The sequence below is a fragment of the Trichosurus vulpecula genome, chromosome 6 (assembly GCF_011100635.1).
Source record: "Trichosurus vulpecula isolate mTriVul1 chromosome 6, mTriVul1.pri, whole genome shotgun sequence".
Lineage (NCBI taxonomy): Eukaryota > Metazoa > Chordata > Mammalia > Diprotodontia > Phalangeridae > Trichosurus > Trichosurus vulpecula.
Window position 1 is genome coordinate 51,850,814 of NC_050578.1, and position 19,000 is coordinate 51,869,813.

The 19,000-nt window shown below is 36.7% G+C and overlaps 1 protein-coding gene across 1 annotated transcript in view; it reads right to left on the minus strand.

Moving 5' to 3' along the window:
• ARHGEF38 (Rho guanine nucleotide exchange factor 38) overlaps positions 1–19,000 on the minus strand; it is a 136,260-nt gene that overhangs the window by 39,415 nt on the left and 77,845 nt on the right. Inside the window, exon 5 of the mRNA XM_036764914.1 lies at positions 18,188–18,205. Coding sequence (XP_036620809.1) covers positions 18,188–18,205 — 18 coding nt within the window. The remainder of the gene's footprint in view (positions 1–18,187; positions 18,206–19,000) is intronic.

A 19,000-nucleotide genomic window follows, 5' to 3' on the forward strand; every position in this document is an offset into this window, starting at 1 on the left:
AGCTACAATAACCTTATTACGAATCATTGACACTGCCAAGTCAAGTAAACACAGCTGGCTTCATTTTAGCAGCATCCCTACCCCCCAGCTTACCGGAAAAGCACTTCGCACCAAATACAATAAAATAAATTTACGTGCTGAAAAATAGTGGCAGACAGCACAGGAGGAGGAGAGGAAAGGAAAAAGGAAGAGGATGAAAGGAGGGAGAGAGAGAAAAGGTGAAGGAAAGGGAGAAAAAGAGAGAAAGGAAGAAGAAGGAGGAGGAGAAAGAGGAGGAGGAGGAGGAAGAGGAGAGGAAGGAAGGAAGGAATTTGCATGCTGCTTTTCTTTTTATACTTTGTAACTCCAGGAGAAAAAGAAACAAGTGAGTCTGGATTATGTTGACTGATTTTCCTGGACTTTATTCCCACATGTATCATAATTTTAATGTTTTTTTTTAATGTGAGACATCTTTCTTGAAAGATATTTGAAGTGAAGGAACTGTACAATGTCAAGGAATGAGCACTTGGACTTGGTGTCAGATCTGGGTTCAAGTCTTGCCTCTGGTATTTTATTAGCTATGTGATCATGGCAAGTCAATTTATCCCTCTGAGCCTCAGTCCATGTGGAGTAATTTAAGTCAATAAGCATTAATTAAGTGCTCATTATGTTCTAAGCACTGTACACTGTGCTAGGTAATGGAGTTGCAAAGTCAAAAGTAAACAGTCCCCATCTTGGAAGAACTTACATTGTGTTTGGGGGGAAATAATATGTCACCATATAAAATAATTTCATTGAGGTAGCAGGGCCAGTGGGGAGGACATAAATCTAATATGAAGGGCAATTTGTTAATAATAGAACAGGGGTTCCAGAGGGCACAGTGGAAGGGAGAGTGATGGGGACATAACACTTGTGCTACTTCACAAGGCTGTAGAGAAGAAAGTATTTTCTAAACTTTAAAGTATTTTCTAAATGTGACCTATTTTTTGTGGTTGTTCAGTTGTTTTAGTCATGTCGGACTCTTCGTGATCCCATTTGAGATTTTCTTGGCAAATATACTGGAGTGCTTTGCCATTTTCTTCTCCAGCTCGTTTTACAGATGAAGAAAATGAGGCAGGCAGGGTTAAGTGACTTGCCCAGGTTCACGTAGCTCATAAGTGTCTAAGGCCAGATTTGAACTCGGGAAGATGAGTCTTCCTGACTTTAGGCCCAGCATCCCACCCAGCTGTTCCACTGTTCCACCCAGCTGCCTCTAAACGTGAACTGTTACTATTACATTTTTTAACCTTACAGTGATTTCAGCTATATATAGATCTCATAGGGAGAAAAACTACTCTATTAACTGCGCCTTACAGTCTTAGAAAATTTCTTGGGACATCAAGAGGTTAAGTGATTTCCCCAGAGTCACACGCAGCCTTTCTGTATCTGAGGTCAGATTCCTGGCTCTAAGGTTAGCTCTTCTATCCATTATCTGTTACTACCAAAATGTCTGTCCCTTAAACTAAAGAAAGAAATGACAGCAGCTGCCACATGATAGAAAGAACATGTTTTATTCCAATTTACCACTACTATATTATGCTTTGGCTTTTTTTTATCCTAATGAACAATGAACAGTATGATTATAGAACCTTAATGTAGGTTCAGAAATGGGGGTACAGTAGAGACATTTGGATATAGGATTTTAAAGTCTTCTCTGAAAAGAAATTATTCTGTTTGGGAGCCAGGTACTCCAAGGCATGAGTTGTTCCCCATGCTTGGAATGGACTCTTTTCTCACCTCCACCTCCTAGTAGCTTTAGAGTTTTCATCAAATTTCATCTTCTACATGTGACTTTTCCTTATCCCAGCAGCCCCTAGTGCCTACTTTCCCTTAAATATCTTGCATTCATTTTGCATGTATTCTAAAGAAACACATCAAAGTACAAGGTCATCTCTCTCTGTAGGACCCAAGCTCCTTAAGAGCAGGAGCCTTTTCATTTTTGTCTGGGTGTCCCCAGTGCCCAGCACAGGACCTGGCACATAGGAGAGGTTTGTTGATTGATGGGCACAAGTACAACACACATTTAACCAAACCCCTTGTCCTTTATAGAAGTCCCTTCCCCCCAAAATGCCTGACCAGAAACTGGAGTTTTAGTGATATCAGAATTAAATCCTATGAACTTAAAAAAAAAAGACTCCTCTTTTTCCTGTTCTTCCTACCCAGTGTCCCTTTTCTTGTCCCTGACACTGATGTGGCAAGAACTGTCTCACTGAGGTTTTGAAATAATGAATGAATAATCTATATGATATAATATATAATATACATAATCATATATCATGTAATATATAATACACATAATATAATAATCTTCCACAGTAAATAATCTAGATATTCTACTGCTCTAGGTTATAGATTGGGTTGGAAAACACCGTTTCAGAGGACTACTTTAAACTCAGTGCCCAAATCCTTGGAGGTAGGACACACTCAAATAACCTTATGGCTCTTAGAGCTATTCAAGAGACTTAGTAATCTCAAAGCTGCAGGGCAGAGCAATAAACTTTTCCCAAAGCCTCCTTTTATAGAGGGCTTTGAACTTTCAGAACTTCCCAGTTAACTATTTTTTAATTTATGGAATAAAACAAGCATTTCCATAGCATAGTATAACCAAAAAAGAAATGCACATGAAACTGCAAATTTATTACGTATAACCTGCTATTCCTTTTAAATATATAATAAATTTATCACGTAATTTTTTCCCTTTTTTTCCTTTCTCTCCCTCCCTTGCCCTAGAGATGGCTACCATTAGAGACAAATACATACATACATACAAACATATCTACACATACATGTAAAATCATTCTATACATACTGCTATCTATCGGTTCTTTCTCTGAATGCAGATGGCATCTTCATATGTCCTTTGGAATTAATTTGGGCATTTATAATAGTCAAAATGACTTATTTGCTCAAAGTTGTTCTTAAAATAATATTGCTCTTACTGTATACAGTGTTCTCTTGGTTCTACTTATTTTGCTCTTCATTATTTAGTGCAAGTTTATCCATGTTTTTCTAAGACCATCGAGCTCATCATTTCTTGTAGCACAGTAGTATTCCATCACAATCATATACCACAACTTGTTCAGCCATTCCCTAATTAATGAGCTTCCCCACAATTTCAGTTCTTTGCCTCCAAAAGGAGAGCTGCTCTAAATATTTTAAAACATATAGGTTCTTTTCCTTTCCCCTAATCATCTTTGGAAATAGACCTGGTAGTGACATTGCTGGGTCAACTATCTATTTTTCATCAGTATCCCTGCTTGGCTTCAACTCCATTGACTATCATGCTCTCTGGTGCCCTACCCCTCTTCAGTTTCCTTTTATATGTTGTCTTCCTCCTTTAGATTTTAAGCTCCTTGATGGCATGAATTACCATATTTCACCGCATAATCATCACAGATTTTATACCAAATATTTTTTGCAAAAAAGTGGTGTGAGACCACCATGTGAAGCTTTTAAAAAAATTGTGCTGAGTTGACTTAAAAATAATTTATTAGGGGGCAGCTAGGTGGCACAGTGAGTAGAGCACCAGCCCTGGGGTCAGGAGGAGCTGAGTTCAAATCCGACCTCAGACACTTGACACTTGTACTAGCTGTGTGACCTTGGGCAAGTCACTTAACCCCAATTGCCCTGCCAAAAAGCAAAAAAAAAAATTTATTACTAAACTGTCTTTGGTGCAAAATTAGGATGCCTGTAATACTGATAAATATACATTAAAATTGAACACTAACAACATAGGTGCACTAAGAATTCTAGGCTTGCGGCTAACAAGGAGCAAGAGAGAAATGCATATCCATATGCCACTGGTGAATTATTGCTGCTCTTTTTAACTTTTAAGCAATGTGGTGAACAGAATTATACCATGTGACGATTACCTGATGAAAGGTTATAAACCAATTTTTGGACCAAAAACAAAAAAAAAAACCAGTTTGTGACAATTATGCAGTGAAATACGGTATCTTCCTTTTTCTTATTTGTATCCCCAGTACTTAGCACAGTGCCTGACACATAGAAGGTGTTTAATAAATATTTATTGAAGTGAATTCGATCAAAATGGTGACAGAGGCCAGTCAGGCCAGTCTTTGCCAATTTTATTGGACTTTTAGATGGAACAAGTGAGCATGGTGAAGCTCTTTATAACCAACAACAACTTTCATTTCCAACTAACCTCACCTGTGAGCATGCTTAGGTGAGTCAAAGGTATAGTTAAATAGTCATGCATGGCTTGTGACTCCACTATGATTCTTTCCAAATGCCTCATCTTCTCGTGGAGGTAGCTTGGATTCTTGGAGGCTACACCAAACAAGTGTGAGATCTGTCAAGTCTGCTTGATGTGGAGAGCCTTTGAATATAGAGTTGGTGATGCGTTCTATGTCTGTTGTTTGAGGATGTGTCAGTGAAGAATTAACTTGAAACCTGAAACCTCAGTCATCTGGTAGAGGAGAGAGAGCCAGAAAGAGGCATAATTCCCCTCTCAAATCTCTGTTATGTCTCACATTTTATAGTGTTCAAAGAAGGGCATAAGGACAAGCAGCTAGGTGGCCAGATTAGGCAGGTTCCACAAAAGGACAGTTTCCATTTAGGTTGCTCGAGATGTATATCAGGATGTAAGTACAAACATTCAATAAAACTAGGGCAAAGTCAAAGCACAAGCATTTTGGGTGGACCTAGGACAAGACCTGAGTGGAATCTAAGTATTCCTTACATAGGTCTTCAGCTTGTAAGGTTTCCGAGATCAACATGACCTACGGTTTCAGGTTAGATAATTTTTGTTGTTGTTTTTAGTTTACAACACTCGGTTCTACATAATTTTGAGCTCCAGATTTTCTTCCCTCCCTCCCCAAGACAGCATGGAATCTGATATATCTTCTACATATTACTTCATATTGAACTTAATTACACACTAGTCAAATTGTGAAGAAGAATTATAACCAATGGAATGAATCATGAGAGAGAAGAAACAGAACCAAAAAAACCCCAAAAACAAAAACAAAAGAGAGAAACCAAAGGGAAAAAAGGGCCAGCATAAAGTATGCTTCAATCTGCATTCAGACTCCACAGTTCTTTCTCTGGATGTAGATAGCATTCTCCATCGTGAGTCCTTTGGAGTTGTCTTTGCACCTTGTGTTGTTGAGAAGAGCAAAGTCTATGAGGGTTAGTCCTCACAGAATCCATATATCTGTGGTTGTGTATAATGTTCTCCTGGCTCTGCTCCACTCACTCAGCATTATATTGTGTAGGTTTTTCCAGGTTGTTATGAAGTCCGTATCATCCCCATTTCTTATAGCACAATAGTATTCCATTACCTTCATATACCACAACTTGTTCAGCCATTCCCCAATTGATGGGCATCCCCTTGATTTCCAATTCTTAGCTACCACAAAAAGAGCCACTATAAATATTTTTGTACATATGGGTCCTTTTCCCACTTGTGTGATCTCTTTGGGATACAACCCTAGAAGTGGTATTGCTGGGTCAAAGGGTACTAACATTATTATAGCCCTTTGGGCATAGTTCCAAATTGCTCTCCACCAGCAATGTAACAATGTTCCAATTTTCCCACATCCTCTCCAGCATTTATCATTTTCCTGTTTTGTCATTTTAGCCAATCTGACAGGAGAGATGTGGTACCTAAGAGTTGTTTTGATTTGCGTTTCTCTAATCAGTAGTGATTTCGAGCATTTTTTCATATGCCTATACATATCTTTAATTTCTTCCTCTGAAAACTGCCTGTTTGTATCCTTTGACCATTTCTCAATTGGGGAATGACTTGTATTCCTATAAATTTGGCTCAGTTCCCTGTATATTTTAGAGATGAGGCCTTTATCAGAGACACTAGTTGTAAAGATTTTCTCCCAATTTTCTGGTTCCCTCCTAATCTTTGTTGCATTGGCTTTTTTTTATACAAAAAAAACATTTCAATTTAACATAATCAGAATTATCCATTTTGCATTTTGTAATGCCCTCTATCTCTTCTTGTGTCATGAAATATTTTCTTTTACATAAATCTGAGAGGTAAACTATTCCTTGCTCTCCCAAATTGCTTATGGAATCAGCCTTTATTCCTAAATCATGAACCCATTTTGACTTTATTTTGGTATATGGTGCAAGATATTGGTCTATGCCCATTTTCTGCCCTACCATTTTCCAATTTTCCTAGCAGTTTTTGTGAAATAGTGAATTCTTAGCCCAGAAGCTGGATTCTTTGGGTGTATCAAAGAGTAGATTGCTATAGTCGTTGACTTCTCCATCTTGTTTACCTATCTTATTCCACTGATCCATGACTCTGTTTCTTAGCCAGTACCAGGAAGTTTTGATGACTGCTGCTTTGTAGTACAGTTTAATATCTGGTACGGCTAGGCCACCTTCTGTAGCATTTCTTTTCATTAATACCCCAGATATTCTAGACCTCTTGTTCTTCCAGATGAATTTTGTTATTATTTTATCCAGCTCTGTAAAATAATTTTTTGGTAGTTCAATTGGTATGGCACTGAATAGATAATTTAGGTAAAATTGTCATTTTTATTATATTAGCTTAGCCTAACCATGAGCAACTGATATTTTTCCATTTATTTAGATCTGACTTTATTCATGTGAAAAGTGTTTCATAATTATGTTTATATAGTCCCTGGGTTTGTCTTGGCAAATAGACTCCCAAATATTTTATAGTGTCTACAGTAACTTGGAATGGAATTTCTCTTTCTATCTCTTGCTGTTGGGCTTTGTTAGTAATGTATAGGAACGCCGAGGATTTATGTGGGTTTATTTTATATCCTGCAACTTTGCTAAAGTTGCTTATTATTTCAAGTAGTTTTTTTTACTTGATCCTCTAGGATTCTCTAAGTAAATCATCATATCATCTGCAAAAAGTGATAATTTAGTTTCTTCTTTGCCTATTCTAATACCTTCAATTTCTTTTTCTTCTCTTATTGCTACAGCTAACGTTTCTAGTACCAAAATGAATGGTAGGGGTAATAATGGACATCCTTGTTTCACCCATGATCTTATTGGGAATGCATCTACCTTATCCCCATTACAAATAATGCTTGTTGATGGTTTTAGGTAGATGCTATTTATAATTTTAAGGAAGGCTCCATTTAGTCCTATGCTTTCCAGTGTTTTTAATAGGAATGTGTGCTGTATTTTGTCAAAGGCTTTTTCTGCATCTATTGAGATGATCATATGGTTTCTGCTAGTTTTGTTGTTGATATAGTCAATTATGCTAATAGTTTTCCTAATATTGAACCAGCCTTGCATTCCTGGAATAAATGCTACCTGATCATAGTGTATTATTCTTGTGAAAAGTTGCTGCAATCTTTTTTGCTAATGTTTCATTTAAAATTTTTGCATCAATATTCATTGGGGAAATTGGTCTATAATTTTCTCTGTTTTGACTCTACATGGTTTGGGTATTAGTACCATATTTGTGTCATAAAAAGAATTTGGTAGGACTCCTTCCTCACCTATTTTCCCAAATAGTCTATAAAGTATAGGAATTAATTGTTCTTTAAATGTTTGATAAAATTCACATGTAAAACCATCTGGCCCTGGAGATTTTTTCCTAGTGAGTTCATTGATAGCTTGCTCAATTTCTTTTTCTGAGATGGGGTTATTTAGAAATTTTACTTCCTCTTCTGTTAACCTGAGCAATTTATCTTTTTGTAGATATTCATCCATATCCCTAAGGTTGTCAAATTTATGGGCATACAATTGGGCAAAATAACTCCTAATTACTGTTTTGATTTCCTCTTCATTAGAAGTGAATTCACCCTTTTCATTTTTGATATTGGTAATTTGATTTTCTTCTTTCTTTTTTTTTAATCAAATTGACCAAAGGTTTAACAATTTTATTGGTTTTGTAATAAAATCAGCTCTTTGTTTTATTTATTAGTTCAATAGTTTTCTTGGTTTCAATTTATTAATCTCTCCTTTGATTTTCAGTTTTTCTAATTTGGTATTTAATTGAGGATTTTCAATTTGTTCTTTTTTTAGCTTTTTCAGTTGCACGCCCAATTCAATGATCTCCTTTTTCTCTGTTTTATTCATGTAAGCATGTAGAGATATAAAACTTCCCCTAAGAACTGCTTTTGCTGCATCCCATAAGTTTTGCTATGTTGTCTCATTATTGTCATTCTCTTGAATGAGGTTATTAATTGTTTCTCTAATTTGTTCTTTGGCCCACTCATTCTTTAGAATTAGATTATTTAGTTTCCAATTGATTTTTAGCTTATTTTTCCTTGGTTCTTTATTACAAATAATTTTTATTGCATCATGATCTGAAAAGTATGCTTTGACTACTTCTGCCTTTCTGCACTGGATTGTGAGGTTTTTATGCCCTAGTACATGGTCAATTTTTTAGTATGTGCCATGTACCACTGAGAAAAAAGTATATTCCTTTTTATCCCCATTCAGTTTTCTCTGGAGGTCTATCATATCTGCCTTTTCTAAAATTCTGTTCACCTCCTTAACTTCTTTCTTATTTATTTTGAGGTTAGATTTATCAAGTTCAGAGAGGGGGAGGTTGAAGTCTCCCATTGTTATAGTTTTGCTGTGTATTTCTTCCTGTAACTCCCTTGACCTCTCCTCTAAGAATCTGCATGCCATACCACTTGGTGCATATATGTTAAACAATGATATTGCTTTACTGTTTATGGTGCCTTTTAGCAGGATGTAGTGTCCTTCCTTATCTCTTTTAATTAAATCTATCTTTACTTTTGCTTTGTCTGAGATTAGGATTGCTACACCTGCTGGTTTTACTTTAGCCGAAGCATAATATATTTTACTCCAGAGTTTTACCTTTACCCTGTGTGTATCCCCCTGTTTCAAATGTGTTTGTAGGATTATGGTTTTTAATCCATTCTGCTATCTGCTTCCGTTTTATGGGAGAGTTCATCCCATTCACATTCACAGTTATGATTTCTGTCTCTTTCTCCATCCTATTTCCCCCCTGTTTATGCTTTTATTTCTCCCTTTCCCCTTCCACTCCTCAACAAAGTTTTGTTTTGACTGTCGCCTTCCTCAGTTTGCCCTCCCTCTTGATTCCCCTCCCTTATCTTACCATTTTCCACTTGCTACTTCTTCCCTCCCGTCTAACCACCCCCTCCCTTTTCCCCCCCTTTCCCCTCCTACTGCCTGTAGGACAAGTTAGATTTGTATACTTATCAGGGTATGTTATTCCCTTCTTCAGCCAGATCCGATGATAGTAAAGCTCAAATACTGCTCTTCTCCCTCCCTTCTTTCCCTCTACTATAATGTGTTTTTGTGCCTCTTCATTTGATGTAATTTACCCTTTTTTACTACCTCCTTACCTCTTCTCCGATAATCCTCCCATCTCTTAATTATGTTTTTTATCCTTAAATCAGTTATTTTATACAGTCATTCACAGTCTATGTGTATCCCTTTCAATTGTCATAATAGCTGTACTATTCTCAAGATTTACATATATATATGTACACACACATATATATATATAACATACATACTATGATATAATCCTATATAAAGATGTAAATAATTTGCCCTTATTGATTAATAAGGTTTGTGGGGGTTTTTTCCTCTCTTTACCTTTTTATGTCTCTCGAGTTTTGTATTTGAAGATCAAATTTTCCATTGAGTTCTGGCCTTTTCATCAGGAACGTCTGGAATTCCCTTATTTTGTTGAATGTCCATCTCCTTGCCTGAAAAATTATGCTTAATTTTGCTGGGTTGTTGATCCTTGGTTGTAGCCCCGGCTCCTTTGCCCTTTGGAATATCATATTCCAATTTCTCCTGTAATTTAATGTAGAAGCTGAGAGATCCTGTGTGATCCTGACTGTAGTTCCACCATATTTGAATTGTTTCTCTTTGGCTGCTTGCAGTATTTTCTCCTTGACTTTGTAATTCTGAAATTTGGCTATAGAATTTATTGGTGTTTTCAATTTAGGATCTCTTTCAGGGGGTGATTGGTGGATTCTTTCAATGACTATTTTGCCTTCTGGTTCTAGGACCTCTGGGCAGTTATCTTTGATAATTTCTTTAAAGATAGTGTCAAGGCTCTTCATTATGGATTTCCAGTAGACCAATAATTCTTAGATTGTCTCTCCTGGATCTATTTTCCAGGTCAGTTGTTTTTCCAATAAGATATTTCACATTTTTTTCTGTTTTTTCATTCTTTACATTTTGTTTGACTACTTCGTGATGCCTCATAGAGTCATTAGCTTCCACTTGCTCAATTCTAATTTTTAATTAGTTGCTGTCTTCATTTGCTTTTGAGTCTCCTTTTCCAATTGGTTGATTTTACCTCTCAGGGTATCATTTTTTCTATTTAGATTCTGAATCTCCATTGCCATTTAGCCAATCTTATTTTTTAAGGACTTGATTTCGTCAGTGTTTTTTTTCCATTTTTTTCATTTTTTCTTTTACCTCCCTAATTTGTTTTTTAAAATCCTCCTTTAGCTCTTCCAGTAATGCTTTTTGGGCTTGAGACCAGTTCACATTCCCTTTTGAGGTATCAGATGTGGGTATAGTGTCATTGCTATCCTCTTCCAAGTTGGTGTTTTGATCATGCCTGTCTCCATAAAAAAAAATCAATGGTCCTCGGTTTTTTTGTGTTCTTCTTCATGTTGGTTAGCCTTTTCTTGGCTTTATAGTGAATTTCTGCTTTTAGGGCTCAGGGCTCTCTGTCCCAGGTTTCTTATTCTGGGGATTGTGAGTCTAGTTACTGGTTTTGTGTATTCTAGCCTTCAATTTCTTGAGGTGTGGGGGAGGGGTCTGGATGTCTGAAGTCTCCTCTTCCCCTGGGGCAACCAGCTTTCTCCCAGCCTGTCTAGCAGGTTGGTTTCTGCATCTGCTTCCGCTTTGGTGCTGTCATGGAGCAGCTCCACATGCTGAGCACTCTCCCAGCCTACAGATTCATCCCATTGGCCTTTTGGACTCTTCTGGCTTGGAAATTTGCCTTACTCAGACTGCTTGCAGTTTCTAACTCTCTCAAATCTGCTCAGGTTCACTTTTTTATAGGAATCTGACAGAACTTGTGAGAGCTCCAGTGAGATGCTGTTTCATGTGGCCATCTTGGCTCTGCCCCCCAGGTTAGATAATTTTCTAGCCACATAAAGCTAGGTTCAAACTATATTAGTAAATAATAAACAATCAAGTATTTCCCTCACAGATGAGGCTGATTCAGTTGAAAAAACTCAATACCAGCTTAGCAATAGAGCAACAACCTTTTTTTTTAAAGCTATACTAACTCTTAAAGCTCATCTGTTAGTTAGGTTGTACACCTGTGGTGGGAATACCACAGAGACAAGATTGCTGCTCCTTGCAGTATTGAAGAGTGGCCCAGTGAAGTCTCACTTCCTTATTTCAATTGTTTATAATATATAATGGATTTATTGATTTTTTATCATTATAGAGTCATAGGAAGTAGGCATTAGACTTAGGTGGGGCAGCTAGCTGGCAGTGAGTAGAGCACCTGCCCTAGAGTCAGGAGGACCTGAGTTCAAATCCAGCCTCAGACACTTGACACACTAGCTGTGTGACTTTGGGTAAGTCACTTAACCCCAATTGCCCTGCCTCCAAAAAAAAGTTTTTAAGGACCATTTAGTTCATTACCTCACCTAGGTTTGTTTCACAAATTTCTAATACACCTGCAAAATAATAAGGTACATTATAAAACAGCCTTGACTATGAATGTTTGTGTCTGGGACAAAGGGAAGATTAGGCTGGAAGGAGCTCATCTGAGGCTGTAACTGTAATACGAGAGGAAAGAGGAAGTATGCCCCACTACCTTGCTATTAGGACCCTCAAATTTCAGCAAAGTTCTGGTCACCCTGCCTTAATTGAAGCTCTAATTATAGCTAGTTACCTGTAAGTTCCATGATTATGTATTTTATCTAAATTTTCCCTTGCTCCTAGCACCTAGCACAATGCTCTGCACATGGTAAATGTTTGTTGAACCACTGTGAAATAAGCTAATAAACCATCATTATGAGAACGATGTCTTCTTTTTCTCCAAACCAGTTATTTTCCTCTAAGTAGGAGGTAATTGGCTAAAATTGCAGGGAACTGGAGTTAGACAATTTCTTTCTGTCTCTGTCTCTCCTTTTAGGATGACTAAACATTGGAATATGTGACCAAAAAAGTTTAGAATCATCATTGGAGTTTTTTTTAGCAATAGAGTAGACAGTTTGAGTGACTTCAACATTACTTAAAAGAAGGGTACTGTACCAGATGCCCTTTCCAGGTCAACCAATCAATCAACAGGCAGTTATTAAGCACCTACTATTCTCCAGGCACTGTATTAGGTTCTGGGGATACACAGACAAAAATGAAACAGTATGTGCCCTCAAGGAGCTTAAGTTCTATTAGGCAAAATTATATGTATGTATATATATAATATATAATATACACATATTTGTGTGCGTGTATTTAGCTGTATATATACAGTGTATATATGCATATACATACACATACACATATACATATGCATATGTATGCATACGTACCTATATACACACATACATATATACATACACACACAAAATAAATGCAAGATAACTGGTGGAGGGAGGTATTAGCAAGTAGGGAGATTAGGATAGGCTAGATATAGAAAGGAAAACTTCAGCTGAGTGTTGGAGAAAACAAGGACTTCTAAGGGAATGAATGAATGAAGCACTTTATTAAGCACTTATACAATGTACAAGGTGCTAAGGACACAAGTAGAAAGGTAAGACAGTTCCTGCTCTCAAGGAGCTCACATTCTAACAGGTGAGACTATACGTGTGGTCAACTATAAGTCATATGAAAATGGCCTGTGGTCTGTAGGGTGCATCACCAAAGGAGACGGTAATGCATCTTTATTATTATTTCTAGTGAAAAAATAGCATTTGTTTCTGATGTGGGGCCATTTGACAGTGCCAAGGGCTTTGGGAACAAGAACTTTCTTTTCTGGGTCTTCAGCAGATGTGGCTGTTAACAGCTGTAGTAGTAGTTGCCAATTTGCTTTCCAGAAGGATGACTGTAACCACTGGGCAGGAAGCTTTGCTATGCCCAAGGCTCTTGGGTTCACTCCAAGACAAGATGGTGGTCAAAGTGGTCTTGGTGGTTTGTTTTGCCTGGTACATGCTACCTCCCATCCCTCCCTTAGGCAGCCCAGAGTGTTGTAGTTGTTTGGTGGTTGTGGGGCTGGTTGGACTCTTTTCCACAGAAGCTACCTGACTCTGGATAAAGGCTGTGAGGGTAGGGCTGCTGGTCTGTGGAATAATGCCACTCCCAAGGCTCCTGTGCCAATCTATGTGTGGAGACAGCTGGTCAGCATTTGGAGGTAGTGGTGGTGACAAAGAAAGTGGGCCCCTTCTCCACATAATTTATTCTTCTCAGTGTTAGCTGGGAAGGCCAGTGCTAGAAGCGGGTTACATGGTTTGGGGGATGCTGTTATATTCCTATGGCTTTTGAGTTCAGAGCCCTGACTTGTCTCCATCAAGGTCAGAGTGGAAATAGTGGTCAAGGTGGTGGTGATGCTGCTTTGACTTGTCTGGCACTTACTCCCTCCCCTCTCTCCTCAGGGAGTCCCATTGCTTCAGCTAGGCTGGCTTGCCTACTCTAACACCCTGAGATAAAGTTAAGTGCATTCCTTGTTGTGCAAGAGCTGGCCTGGCATATTTGTACAGCATTAAAATACTTAATAGGCATTTTTGGAGTTGGGAAGATTTCAAGAACTCTTTCCTTGTCTGTTTTAAAAACAAATTTGAGAAAAATCACTGAGAAAAATTTCTATTACCATTGGTAAGGGACTTTAAGGAAGCCTTTTTATGCTTCTAGGTTTGTCAAATGTACTCCTGGCGGCTGCACTGAAGAGCCTCAGCTGCTGGAGAGCCTCATGATTACACAGTGCCTGGCATTTTTCACTCACCCTTTTCATAGCCGAGCAAGAGGCAATATAGCAGTGTGTGTGCCTCCTGACAAAGAAGAAGAGTGGAGAGAAATAATGCCTAGGAAATGAAGCCAAGATTTCTCAGCAAGCTACATACTGAAAGTTCTTGAATCCTATTTCAGTTCTCAGGGTATATAGGAGGTACATCCAACGTTGTTGCTTCCCACACCATCTTGCTTCCCCCTGCCCAAACTTCATAGGCTTTACCAGATTGCCGGAAGGATCCATGACACAAATAATGATAAGAATCCCTGGGAAGAGAGCATTGGACCCAATGACGGTGTTTGACAACTAGCTCTCTGCCCTGCCCCCCTCCGCCCCCCCCAGCAAAAGTGTGCATCTATACATAAAGATGCATATATGTACATAAGTTGATTTAAATTACTGACACAAAGGATGTGTAACACACACTTACAAATAATAATAAAATATACAATATTCTTTATTGTAAATTCCATCTGGTCAATGTTTTTGTTGATTTTTGCTGAACTCTTGTATCCGATAGCTAAGCTATGGTTGTAATTCAGCCATGATTTGACAAATGGAGTTGCAGCCCAATCCCTCAACTCTTTTCCCAATAAATCTATAATCATTCAATCTGATATATGATGAAGTGTTAAATTATTTCTTAGCCTCATGAAAATTATATTCATCAAACTGAAAATTCCTTCAGCAATAGAGCCATCTTTTTTAGCTTTTTGAATAGTTGCAGGGGATTGGAGCATTGTTTAACTCTGTATTATTATCTACAAAATCCTGGAAATTGTTCAAATCACTCTCTTGTTTTAAAATTTCACTTAAATAATACATTTTTTTCACCAGATACCCATGGTGAAGTTAGTTCTTTATAAGACCAAGTAGATAGTTATAATAACTCAAGATTATTAAAAAATGCTCTCATCCTTGTTTCCATACAATAAAAGATATAAGTTTGTGTGTTGAATTAAATTTTCTGGCAACATATTCCTAGGCAGAGCATTATATTTATTATTTTCAATAAATGGAATATGTTTAAACTTATCTGACTTAATCAAATCTTCAACTTGAGATTCATGCTTTCCAGTACTAATCTTTGAATTTTCCAAAGCTCTTATGGTGAGTTTGATTAATTTTTGCTCTTTCTGAATGTTAGTTGATCTTGACTGCAATGCAGTTGAAAGTAATGAAAATTCTTCAAGAATGTCAATCCTTAAAGCAAGGTCTTGCAAGAAATTAATGTTAGCTAATCTCTTTGCAAGACTAGAATAGGAAGAATGAGAAAATGCATATGTAATACAGGATATATGTGTCACACAGCAGGAGGAGCTCATAGACTATATGCTACCCATCTCAGTTCCAGTACTCAACCAATTTTAGTCATTTCATTTTCAAATTCTTTAGCTACAATCTCTTGGTTTGATTTTTATTAGATTCATGTTAAAGAGAGTATATTTTATCTAGAAATACTTATAAATAATTTGTTTTATTTCTGATATTGAATCATCAAATGATAATCACAATCAATGATTTAAAGGGTGCCAACTGTGATTTTGGGAGATTTTTCTAACAAAATTTTTGACAGCTACTCCAGACTTTCTTCCCAGGATTGCATTAGCATCATCAGAATAAAATGCAACTGTTTGCTTTTAATATTTTTTATTAAAGCCACAATTCTTTAAAGTAGACGATATATTGAAAATGCATTGCTGTAGTTGAAAAAATTCTTTTAAAGCAACAAGTAATATTACCAGAGAAGGAAATGATTGGACTGTGTCCTGTTCTTGAAAATTTAACAAGTAACTCTTGAAAGCCAGTATGAGCTGGCTCTAGGACACCACTGATTGGGATGAATCTAATAAGATTAAATGTAAAAGGAATCTTATTCTTTGGTTCTAATCTTTGGTTCAAAAAATTAACTTCACAAGTTCTGTTCTTTGGTTCAAAAAATTAACTTCACAAGCTCAAAATAGAAGATGTGTGGTTAAAAATCAATTTTTATTCAAAAGATCTGGAATTCTACTGATCCTCTAAGCATGGTATTAGTCTGTATTGGGGGTATAACAGCCAAAAAAGGGTGATGTTATTTCAGATTTCATTGAGAGGTATGATTTCCAGCAGCAAAGAGTTGATAACCCCAATGCACTCTGCCCTGGTCAGAACATATCAGGAGAATTGTGCTCCTTTTAGGAAGGGTGTTGCTAAATTGGAAGGTGTCCTAAGAAATGGGATGCTAAAGGAAGACATCATCATTTGGTTGAAGGAGAGTTCTGTCCTCCCAGTGTTTAATTTCTGACCCATACTGACACCTTGGTTTTTTAAATATTGTCCTATGAGCTTGCGCTTTTAAAAACTGAATGATATTATAAGGCTTGCAAAGTATTTTGCACATATTATCTCCTTCCTTCCTCATTTGATAGGTACTGTGAGAATTATTATCTAAGGAATTACTTCTAAAGAAATCTCTTTCTAAATTATTTCTAAAGAAAATTAATTCTATTATTATCTAAAGAATTATTATCTAAGGAAACTGAGGCCCAAAGAGATTAAAGTAATTACCCATGGTCCCAAGGCTAGTAAGAGTCTGAGGTGGAATTTGAACCTAGGTCTCCCCAAGCTCTAAGACATGAACTTCTTACACTGTGTAACAGCAATAATAACAATAATAAGCATTTATACTTTAAGATTTGTAAAGCACTAAACAAATATTATTTCATTTGATCCTTACAGCATTTCCATTTGAAAGATAATGAAACCGAGGCACGCAGAAGTTAAATTGTTTGCCCAGGGACACAGGTAGTAAGTGTCTGAGGCTGGATTTCAATTCAGATGTCCCACTGACTCCAGATCCAGTACTCTATCTACTATACCATCTGACCTCATGAAGGCAAGTCTTCCTGACTGCACACCTGGTACTCTATCCACTGGGCCACCCAGCTGCCTCTTGGTATCAGAAGACTTCGGTTCAAATCAGGGCTCTAACAGCATAGATACAGAACTTGAGAGAGTCATTCACTCAACAGACATTTATTAAATGTCTACTTTGTGACTTGCCCACAGTCACATAGCAGTAGAGTATCTAAGGCAGAATTTGAACTCAGATCTTCCTGACTCCAAACCCAACCACATACCTGCCAAATTTAAAACGTCATTCCTCCTGAAGGAAATGAAGAAAACCTGAGGTATTAAAAAGAGTACTAAGAACTGAAGCTTGACCCAGGGCTTAGAATTTCCACTTTAGATGTCAATGACACTGTTAACCCAACTCATTAAAGGTCTGAAAATGATCGGTCAAACAATGTTTAAGACAAATTCTATTATATTCCTCTTTTCAGTGTCTTTTTCTGTAAAGAGAGAGCTAAATGTGTGTCTTTCTGTAAGGCACTAGGGCTGCCTTTTTCACACTGACATCCTGTTCCAATGCTATTCTTAATTTGTCATTGCCATGAGCCATATCCAACTAGAAACATAGAAAAGCAGATGTTTAAGGTGGCCCGTAGGGAATTGTTTCTCCCATGCCTGACACTATAAAGTCTTCTAGAACACTGCACCACTACCTGGAGATTTCTAAGACCAATAGTATTTTTGGAAGGTATGTTTTTGATCCCTAAATCTTTATAAAGTGAGCAAAGAGTAAGTTTCTCAGGAACTATAAGCTTGTGATTAAGTCCTTCATAGAATAGGACAGTTTAAAAATAATAGCTCACATTCATATAACCATTTAAGGTTTACAAAGCGCTTTCCCAGTGTTATCTCATCTGATCCTCATAACAATCCTGGGACATAAGTGCTATTTCCCCCCCATTTTAGAAATAAAGAAACTGAAGCTAGGAGAGGTTAAGTGACTAGCCCAGAGTCATACAGCTAGTAAGTGGCTGAGGCAGGATTTGAACCTACATTTTCCTGGCTCTAAGTTCAGCACTCTTATCTACTATGTCACCAACTGCTCTATTATATTTCTAACAAAGTAGTATACATTTACATTTTAAATATTACAATTGTAAATTTTAATATTATAATTGGCTATATTAATTTTGAAATAAGTAATAATTTTTAAAATGGTAAGGCAGATGATTTCAGGCAAAATTAGAAACTAAATGACACTGGGGATCATATACGAATAATATCCAAGGAAATGGAAGTCCACGCTTATTTAGGAAAACAATGCTGTGGCTTCTAACACATGTAAATTCAGAAAATGAAAATGATAACTTGGCAAAATTTATTAATATATTTTCCTATGAGAACAGAGCATTTCTGTAATTAAAAAGATAAAAAAGTACTTACTCTTCCAGGTATATTTTCCTGTAAAGTAAGGGAAAAATAAAAGAAACATTAGTTCACATAAAATTAAAGGAAAGGGAAGTCACATACATAATCCTGATAATATTTATTTTGAAAGGCATATAGTATAATGGCATATAAAATGAAGCAAGATAATTAATAAGTCTGATTTACTGGGTAACATGTTGTCTGTCTTAACACTTCAGGTTTGAAGTAAATATAAAATGAAACTTCATTAATTCGTACTTTAATAAATTAATTTTTTAAAAAATAAATTGGAGATAGGTTAAAGTCTTCGTCGGTACTATGAACATAGAGGATTTCTCCAAAAAAACAAAAACTGTTGTATAAAGATTACAAAGGCAATATTTAGCTTCCTGCAGTGTTGAAACTTGAAGTACTTTAGCAATTTTGTTGTATTTACATTCAAATAACTTATATGCATTTTAAACTCAATAGAATAGTTTCCCCAAACGCTTTATTTGGTCACACTTAGCTTAATATGAATTTTTTTTAATTTAAAATGATAAAGCAGCATTTCTTTTAAAACACATTATACCTTAAACTTTCCACTAATTAAACCAACAGGTCTACTTTCCAATTTAGGCCTACTGATGAGGTTCTACTTTCTTTTATTTTATTATGCAAGGTCCTTAATAGCATCACAGCAGGGGAGATTGGGACTAGGTAGAAGGACTCAAAGGAGCTAGTCTAGGCTATGTCTCAAGGCCTATCTAAGCTCTTACGATGTTATCAATAACCATGATGAGACAATCTAGTTTTCAGGTACCTGTTATATCCAGTCCAGACTACAGA